At 42.9% G+C, this 10,283-nt stretch overlaps 1 protein-coding gene across 2 annotated transcripts in view; it reads right to left on the reverse strand.

Annotated features, from left to right (window-relative positions):
• RTN4 (reticulon 4) overlaps positions 1–9,955 on the reverse strand; it is a 97,050-nt gene extending 87,095 nt beyond the window's left edge. For both annotated transcript variants that reach the window (XM_065402226.1, XM_065402228.1), the window contains exon 1: positions 9,421–9,955. In XM_065402226.1, coding sequence (XP_065258298.1) covers positions 9,421–9,850 — 430 coding nt within the window. In that variant the 5' untranslated portion in view covers positions 9,851–9,955. The remainder of the gene's footprint in view (positions 1–9,420) is intronic.
• Positions 9,956–10,283: the final 328 nt, after the last annotated feature.

Here is a 10,283-nt window from a genome sequence, read left to right on the forward strand (position 1 = left end):
GAGGAATTGTAGATCATTTTTTCAGAAGTCTTAAAAGAACAACACTCTGATGTGGAAACTACAGAACCCGAACCACCAGAAAAGAAAATCAAACTTCTGCTGGTGGCATCTGACTAAGATGATGAAAACGAACATGCGTTGGTCCGCACTGCTTTGGACCATTATCAAGCAGAACCCGTCATCAACACATCCTCGGAATGGTGATCAAAGCATGAAGGGACACACGAATCCCTAGCCCATCTGGCATGTAAATATCCCGCGACACCGGCTACAACGCCATGTGAACACCTGCTCTCACTCCCAGGCGACATGGCAAACAAGAAGCGGGCAGCAGCATCTCCTGCACATGCAAACAAACCTGTCTGTCCGAGCAACTGGCTGAACAAGAAGCAGGACCGAGTAGACCTGTAGGCGCCAAAGTTTCACATTGTCCTATCCTTGAATGCAGGTTTTTTCTGCACATAATTCTACACCTGCAAGTTCATCCTTCATGACAAATATTGCACCACAGCACTTGCAATGGGGGAATTGAAAAATACTATTTCTTTTGTTTTTTTACAGTGCAAATATTTGCACCCTGCACCGTGCTGCAATTCAAATCAATACATATGAAAATGTAGAAAACATCCAAAAATATTCAAATGGTATTCTATTATTGTTTAACACTGCGATTAATCACACAATTAATTGCGATCAATATTTTTCCATCACACAATTAATCATGATTAATTTTTTTAATCGCTTGACAACCCTAGTTATTTTATGGTTTATTTTGTTTTTTGGAGGGGTGAGGAAGAAGGGAGGGAAGGAGAGCATCCTTCAAATTTGTCAGACACCTACTAGCTAGCAGTTACAAAAGATGAAACTCCCAAGTAGAATCCAGGGACAGCACTCTTGATATAAATTGAGTATCCTGCTTTTTCCCCCAACAGCTTGAGGGGTGCATGAGTGGAAAGGGTAAGATAAAATACAATAGAAGAGGTAGATAGAGCACACAGTGTAGTGAAACAAATATGTAAGAATGTGGAAGGAAAAACATAGATGTTTGGGAAAAATATACCATGACTGATTACAATACCCCATGTATTCCAAACAAGCTAAACCTAAATTCTGTGGCAGAATCCCTAGATACTATGCCACTTTGATGTAGCATAGTGAAAATTCTGAAGTTTCTTTATTTAAATTAGAAGACTGAGATTATTTAAATTATAATATGTCAGTATGATAGGACCTGTCTTTGTTTTGACATCCATTCAATTTCATGCTATGCCCACATTTTTGTATTTTAGTGGGATTGGATCTCTAAGCCAGCATGAGGATGCTAAAATAAAGTTTTAGAAATAGGTTCATATTGTTAGTATTAGGGCTGTCGAGCAATTAAAAAAACTTAATCGCTGTTAAACAATAATAGAATATAATTTATTTAAACATTTTTTGATGTTTTCTACATTTTCAAATATATTGATTTCAATTACAACACAGAATACCAAAGTGTTCAGTGTTCACTTTATTTTTTATTACAAATATTTGCACTGTAAAAAAGAAAAAAATTGTATTTTTCAATTCACCTAATACAAGTACTGTAGTGCAATCTCTTGATCATAAAAGTTGAACTTACAAATGTAGAATTATGTACAAAAAAAATAACTGCACTCAAAAATAAAAAATTTAAAACTTTGGAGCCTACAAGTCCACTCAGTCCTAGTTCTTATTCAGCCAATCGCTCAGACAAACAAGTTTGTTTACATTTGCAGGAGCTAATGCTGCCTGCTTCTTGTTTACAATGCACCTGAAAGTGAGAACAGGCGTTTGCATGGCACTGTTGTAGCCAGCGTTGCAAGATATTTACATGCCAGATGCGGTAAAGATTGATATGTCCCTTCATGCTTCGCCCACCATTCTAGAAGACATGCTTCCATGCTGATGATGGGTTCCGCTCCATAACAATCCAAAGCAATGCGGACTGATGCACGTTCATTTTTATCATTTGAGTCAGATGCCACCAACAAAAGGTTGATTTTCTTTTTTGGTGGTTGGGTTCTGTAGGTTCCGCATCGGAGTGTTGCTCTTCTAAGACTTCTGAAAGCATGCTACACACCTCGTCCCTCTCAGATTTTGGAAGGCACTTCAGATTCTTAAATCTTGGGCTGAGTGCTATAGCTATCTTTAGAAATCTCACATTGGTACCTTCTTTGCGTTTTGTCAAATCTGCAGTGAAAGTATTCTTAAATTGAACAACATGTGCTGGGTCATCATCCGAGAATGCCATAACACGAAATATATGGCAGAATGCAGGTAAAACAGAGCAGGAGACATACAATTCTCCCGCAAAGAGTTCAGTGACAAATTTAATTAATGCATTTTTTTTTAAACAAGCATCAGCATGGAAGCATGTCCTCTAGAATGGTGGCCAAAGCATGAAGAGGCATACGAATGTTTAGCATACCTGGCACGTAAATACCTAGCAATGCCGACTACAACAGTGCCATGCGAACAACTTCTCATTTTCAGGTGACATTGTAAACAAGAAGCTGGCAGCATTATCTCCTGTAAATGTTAACGTGTTTGTCTTAGTGATTGGCTGAAGAAAAAGTAGGACGGAGTGGACTTGTAGGCTCTAAAATTTTACATTATTTTGTTTTTGAGTGCAGTTATGTAACAAAACAAAACAAAAACCCTACATTTGTAAGTTGCACTTTCATGATAGAGATTGCAGTACTTGTCTGAGGTGAATTGAAAAATGCTACATCTTTTGTTTATCATTTTTACAGTGCAAATATTTGTAATAAAAAATAATAGAAAGTAAACACTATATGCTTTGTATTCCGTGTTGTAAATTGAAATCAAGTATTTGAAAATGTAGAAAAACATCCAAAATATTTAATAAATTTCAATTGGTATTCTATTGTTCAACAGTGCGATTAAAACTGCGATTAATTGCGATTAATTATTTTAATCGTGATTCATCTTTTTTGAGTTAATCGCATGAGTTAACTGTGATTAATCGACAGCCCTCATTAGTATTTAATAATAATTTTTGAATGTGTGAATATTTGTTTATTGTTGCATTTATATTGTTGTTTTTGTTACTAGCTCTGTAAATTATGGAATGAGAGAAATGGGAGCCACCCCTTTAAGAACAGGGTGAATAATACCCTCAGCAGTGTATGTGCTGCCGTCTGAGGAGGCCAGCTTGCTTTGGGAGGACTTGGCCTACAAGAAGCTCTGAAGAAAGGTTAGAATTCCAAGAATAAACTGAGTTCTCATTCAAAATCTGAGCCTTGTTTCTGAAAGCGTAACAAATTCGGAGGGTCCATCAAGATTCTTTGTTCTGAACTACATATAGAGGTTGATCAGGCTTATAGGTCTTTTAGTTCTTACAGTAGAAGCTCACACCTTTTAAGAACAAGAGGTCAGGGTTCTTTCCCCATTGCTGATGGCCTACAAAGGGAAATGCTATTACATCAGCAGCAGAAGAGGAAAGTCCAGGAGAGCGAAGCAGAATAGAATGGGGCAGTTGGGGAACAGGGAGAACAGAACCAAATGGCTAGGAAATATGTCTAGGGAACAGAGAAGCAGGTGCAGGGAGAGAGGTGAAGGGGGACACGCAGCAGAGAACGCATGTGCAGGGGAGCAGAGAGGGAGAGTCGAACAGAATGAATAGGAGTGTGGATATGTAAAGAACTGCCCATACTGTCTACTTTGTTTAAAAAAAAAAAAAAAAAAAGGATGAAACTTACCGCATTAAAGTTCATTAAAAATAAATGAACTACATTTACTCTGAATTGTTAGAAATTGTTGTCATTTCTATATGGGTGCTATGTGATCCTGGAGGAAGGAAAATGGTCTAGAACAGGGGTCAGCAACCTTTCAGAAGTGGTGTGCCGAGTCTTCATTTATTCACTGTAATTTAAGGTTTTGCGTGCCAGTAATACATTTTAACCTTTTTAGAAGGTCTCTTTCTATAAGTCTATAATATATAATTAAACTATTGTTGTATGTAAAGTAAATAAGGTTTTAAAATGTTTAAGAAACTTCATTTAAAATTAAATTAAAATGCAGAGCTCCCCGGCCTGGTGGCCAGGGCCCAGGCAGTGTGAGTGCCACTGAAAATCAGCTCGCGTGCCATAGGTTGCCTACGCCTGGTCTAGACAAATGCCAGTGGTAGAGGAGGTATCCACAATACAATCCTTTTACTAAGTTGGGTTCCACCTCTGGAAAATATTCAAGAGCCCTTAATTTAAGAGGTAAGCAAAGCACAAGCAAAAATGGCACTGCAACAAAACTTCGGGGCAGGTGCTGGGGGGGCAGTCTTCCCATTTGTTAACATAAGTGCGAAAGTATCCTTGAAATAGGGACCCTGAGAGCAGCAAAGTGAAACTGGCATGTCAGTTTCACACCTATGCTCAAATGAGCAAAGGCTGCAAAGGAGTAAGGGATTGAAAATGACTGAAGCCCTTCTCCCCTGCTGTTGACAGAATAGCTTCCCTCCTGCAGCCAGGAGAGCTCCAAATTGGCAGATCTCATCTAACCAAGGCAAATATGAAAGGCGGGATCTTTCATTTAAAGTGCTGCCCTGAACTCTGCTGGAAGTTTGGTCTATTTCTCCCTTTCCAGACACCAAAGAAAGAAGGACTGTCTGTGCAGGGCTTCCTACTACAGAATTGCTTTTAAACCACACTGGGCTCATTCTCTAGACCCCTGCCAAAAAAAATAAAAAAATTAAAAAAAATACCATCCTCAGGCTAGTAGATGTAGTCTTCTAAGCAATAAGGTTTGATTTTCCAGAGATGACAACTACCCACAACTCCCATGGAAGTAAAATTGAGATGCTTAGCACAAGTAAAGTTAGGCCCACCAGTGACTGTTTTCAAGCCCTCCACTGCAAAAATTTAATAGATTCTTTTGACTTCATTGATGGTAAAGGAAAAAGTAATAACACCCTCTCATATCCAGATAGATGGGCAATGACTGTCAGAAGATTTCAGACAAAACAATGAAGCATAGTTCCTCCCTGAATAATCATAACCATGGAAACGAGCAGAAGAGGAAAAATTGAAGATAGCACTACTGGAACCAATCAACCCACTGATCACTCACCTCTCCTACACATATCACATAGGAACACTGCTCTAAAAAGGAGAAACTGAATAGCAAAATAAAGCCATATTCTAAGTTTGATATACGTAGAGGAAAATTGTAATGTAGGACATACTTTTATTTTCACTCCTAATCTAATACAGTGAGTAGCTCAAACATAAACAAACATTAATAATCAAGAAAAATATCATCTTGATAACCTGATGATGCACACAGGAAATGTTGCCCAGGAAAGGCATATACATTCAAAGTTGTTGCATGCCACGTTCTATCCTTTAACTTTGTACATCTGTCTTTTCTACATATTCCAGTGGTGTGCTGCTTTTTCTGTATTGGACAACATATTAAGATTAATTTACTCATACATTTACTCAATTCTGACACTGAAGAACCATTTCCTTTGTCCGAAATGTGATCATACATGTTCTTACTACAGGCAATACTACTCCATTCTTTGTTTATTTTAAATAAAACTTCTAAATTATTCAAAATGCAAACAACTGAATTAAAACAAACAAATCTCACATATTGTAGGCAACTTCTGCCCAAAAGTGATTTTTCTAAATTCTAAGTCATACACATGAAATCACAAAGTATACCTGAAATATATACGTATGCAACTAAAATGCCCAAAAGCAGGCGGAACTGTTACATATATACACCACATCTTCGCTGTCAGCTATACTGCCTCAAGATACAGGCACAAATTTAATCCTGTCAATTGTATACAGAGACTAAAAAAGTGACCTAAACTGGAGCCAAACTAAACACTTATGTAGGGATAAACTGTTCCAACATCAGCTATTAAGCTAACTGCTCCAGCCCAAAAACATCTGAAGTTTAAAAAGACACACAATATGCTTGAAATATATTCTTCCATCTAAGAAAACTGGAGTTACTCATGTAGTCCTTAAATAAAGCAAATATATACACAATATTTCTAGAGTGAGTGGAAGAGTTAAAAGTAGTTTCAGATACAAGTACTCAACACATTTCCCTACTGCCTACTAGACAAAGACTAAGGCTACTAGCATGAGTGAACTACAGTGCTGCCATGCCCCCTACCTAAAAGCCATGCTTTTCCAAAGAGCCCATCCTACATCAGTCAGTTCTGCACCACTACTTTAAACTAATTTTGTCTTCAATAAATTCTGCCCCTTCCAAGTGAAATTCTGCACCCCTCTTATTAATGTCTGGTCTCTCTCTGAAAATACCACCCAGGTCATCATCCTCCTCCTGCATCCAAATCCTGTTTTATACATCATCTCTACTCTATAAAGAAGAAATGGCTCAGAAACTGCTCTGCTCCCTGCCTCTCCCTTTATCTGAAAAACAACAGATCCAGGAACACTGCTCCCTACCTCCAGCTAAAAGGAGTGCAAGAGGCCTGCTCTGTTCCTTACTCCCCACTCTGCTCAAGCGCAATTTTTCCTGGGCAAAATTTCTACTCAGCCATCAACTATTATCCCTTCCCCTACACACCTTAGCCCACTTGCTTGTGAAGGACCATACAAACAGAAAAACTAACTACATGAAAACAAACCAGCAAATCTGTCTACACACAATGCTGTCAAATATACAAATTAAATAAACTGAAACAACAGGAAAAGTTTACATTGCAAATTTCCTTCAGTTATAGTAATCTTTGGTGCTAAATGTAACAATTGTAAGTGACAGTATTTTTAGACAGAAGTGAAATTTTTACGTTGGTATCCTTTTAACAAAGTTCTTTTAAAAGATGAATAACAAATTAACCTAAAACCCAGACGAAACATTTGTTTAAGAAGTCCATCTCACTGAGTGTCTTTATTCCCACCAATGTACCTAGGTATTACTGCACTTTTGTATCTTTGCCTTGCTTATGTATTATTGCACATGGGTCATTATGAGTTAAGGATAGCATGATTATGAGGAATCTTGATTTCTTCACTTTTATTATTTAAAAAGAAGTCACACTTCTTTGGCTATGATCTTTTCAAGTTTCAAACTAAGCATGACTGGTGCTAAAATACAATGGCAACAAGCACTATCATAAATTAGGCTTGGTCTACACTTACCCCCCAAGTCGAAGTAAGGTACGCAAATTCAGCTACGTGAATAACGTAGCTGAATTCGACATACCTTACTTCGAACTTGACGCGGTCCACACGCAGCAGGCAGGCTCCCCCGTCGACTTCGCGGTACTCCTCTCGTCTAGCTGGAGTACCGCAGTCGACGGGGATCACTTCCTGGTTCGATTTATCGCATCCACACCAGACGCGATAAATCGAACTCGGAACTTCGATCCGCAGCCGTCGAACTACCCGGTAAGTGTAGACTAGCCCTTAGACAGAGCTATGCTGGTTAGTACTTGGGATTGGAGACTTTCGAAGAAAGCCTCAGTACTACAGGAGTGCAGGTGGTTGCTCAACAAGTGGTACTCTTTTAGTCTGTATCAGCACTGAACCAGTACTCATCATGATGTAAGGAGCACTCTACTGTTGAAGATGCTGTCTCTACAATGAAACAGAACCAAGACCAAGGCCATTTGGGTCTCTAAAGGTCCCATGCTGGAAGTGAGGGATGGGAGGTTGTGATCTATTTCCATACCTGTAATAACATGCATACCTATATAGGTCTTTAGTACTCAGTATATGCTTTTGTATTACATTAGTTTTCTTTCGGGGGAGGGGCGTAGAGAAGATTTCATTTTCATATTAATAGTTTTTAGCAAACAAAAAGAATCCCAGAATTTACAATAAATAAGCTATTTACAAACAAAATTGTATTGCATTCTTTGCAAGAGTATTTTGCCTGACTACATCCCTGTGAGATTGACTTAAGACAGGAGGAAAGTTGTTTTTCACTTCCCCTCTCTTTCTTCCCCACCCAGTACTAAATAGTACTTTAAAAAATGCTATATATATATATATACACACATATTCTAGGGCAGGGTACAAATAGTACTTTTAAAAACACACACACATACACACACGCACGCATATTCTGGGGCAGGATACAGAGTGATCCTAACACTGCAGTATGTTCACCTTACTGGTCACTGAGAATACTAATGATATCGGACTATCAATGTGTTAGTGAAAACACCACAAATTATTTTTACAGCAATAGATTATAATTTAGTTATTAAACTCAAAACAAAAAATATCCCAGAAGAGGAATAAAATGACGCAGACAGGGAAAAAGCAGGGAAACAATTATTAGGTCTCAGATAGCTTTAATTTAATACTTAAAGAATCCACCAGCTCCATGCTGTTCAGTTGTGTAGCCCATTTTAACAGCACCATTCCTCCTCTAATATCTAATGCGCTCTAATTAGCTCTTAGCTTTAGTCATTCTTTTCAAATGAATTCCCCGCTGTCCCTCCCTAGCTTGGAATACGGGGGAGGGTTTCCACTGCAGACAATACCCAGCAACAGTACAAGGTCTGCCTGGGTTCTCCACTGCTGCTATTACAGCAGCTACATCGCGGCTGCGGAAACTGGGCGGCGACACGCGGCAGGCAGCTGCCCCCCCCCCCCCTCCCGCTTTTTTTTCTAGGCGTGGCACCAAAGGGAGGGAGGCGCTCCACTCAGCCAGTCTCCGCCCAGCATGAGCGACGGGGTCGAAGAGGTGGGGCGCTGGCTGAGGGATAATGGACTGGTGGAACTAGCAGCTTCGCCACCACCCATGTCTCCAGACAGCGACAAGAGACTTGCAAACAAAGAATGTGCACCACTGCACCGCACAGTGACCAGTGGGAAGCAGCAGTCAGCGCAAGGCAGCGTTTTCCCCGTCCCCCATTTAATATATATATTTTTAAAAGACAAAGACGAGAATCTGCCCTGAATCAGCAGCTACGAGCGCAGACGGGAAGGAGCGGAAGAGGAGGGAACGGCCAATAAGGGAGCTGGGGAGCAGAGAAGGCGGTGGGGGATGGGAGGCAGCGGACAGAAAGGGGAGATGAACTAGAGGAGGATGAGCAGCAGCAGCGGGACGTGGAGAGACGCACATAGCTCTTGTTCCCAGCTGCTGCGGGCAGCATCCCCCTCGCATGCACACCTCGCTCTCGGGGCCACCGAGCCCGGGCACATCCCAGCTCAGCAGAAGAGACCCGAGACGCCTCAAGAGGCCAGCAGAGGCTGCGGACAAAGGGGAAACTCCCTGCTCCGCACGGCTGCGATAGACTGGGGCCGCCGGCGTTGCCGGGGAAGAAGAGTGGGAGCCGGGGTGCCCCTTCCTCCCCAGTTTATCCCCGCCACAAAGCCAGCACGCCCCCTAGCCCGGCTGCTCCCCTCCCCCCGGAGCAGGAACCGGGCCGCAGCGGGGGACGGCACTTACCAGCACAGCCGGAGGACGATCCCCTTCTCTTGGAAGCGGCGGCGGGGTGTGCCGGCAAGGGGCTGCTGGCAGGGGGCTCCGGTTTGGGAGGCAGGGGGGCAGGGGGCTCGGGCTCCTGAGGGGGGAACGGGCTGGAGAAGGAGGACGCGACGTGGGGCCTCCTGTCCGGTTGCGGCTGCTCAGCGGCTATAGGGCGGGGGGTTTCCCCGGAGCCCCCGAGGTCCAGCAGCGGGGCGGGGGCGGGGGCCGCGGCCATGGCCGGTAGCTTCCTCTCCATCACCTCCAGCTGCTCGTCGAAGTCATCGTCGTCGTCCTCCTCAACTTCCTCCTCCTCCTCCGGGTCCCGCACGAACTGATACTGGAAGCGGGGCTGCTGCGGCCGGGCTGGGCCGGAGGAGGAGACCAGGGGGGACTGGTCCTGCTCGTCCATGGTGCTGGGGCTGCAGGAACAATGAGTGAGCGGGGCTCTTCTCCGCCGGCTCCTCGGGCTGCGCAGCTGCCGCGGTGCCGAGCCTCCACGCCCTGTTGAGTCAGACTGGGGAGGGGAGGCAGAGCTGACTCTCCCCGCCCGAGAGTAGAGAGGGATAGCCCGGCTAGCCAATGGGAGGGGGAGAGGAAGCAGGGACACACGCGGGGAACCAATGAGAGAGGCTGCTACTGCTGCCGTCGCCGCTGCCTTATGAATATTCAACAGGGGATGGATGGTGGCGACTGAACAGGGATAGAAAAGTCGGATGAAGTTCGGTGCAGAGAATGTGGGTGGGGCGAGCCCTGAAGGGCGGAGAGCCTGTATTGGTGAGGGGGGAAGGGAGACCCAGTGGAGGGGCAGGGGGCTGCGTGTGTTTCTGAGGGGAGCTGTGTGT

This window comes from Emys orbicularis, chromosome 3 (genome assembly GCF_028017835.1).
Source record: "Emys orbicularis isolate rEmyOrb1 chromosome 3, rEmyOrb1.hap1, whole genome shotgun sequence".
In the NCBI taxonomy this organism is placed as follows: Eukaryota; Metazoa; Chordata; order Testudines; family Emydidae; genus Emys; species Emys orbicularis.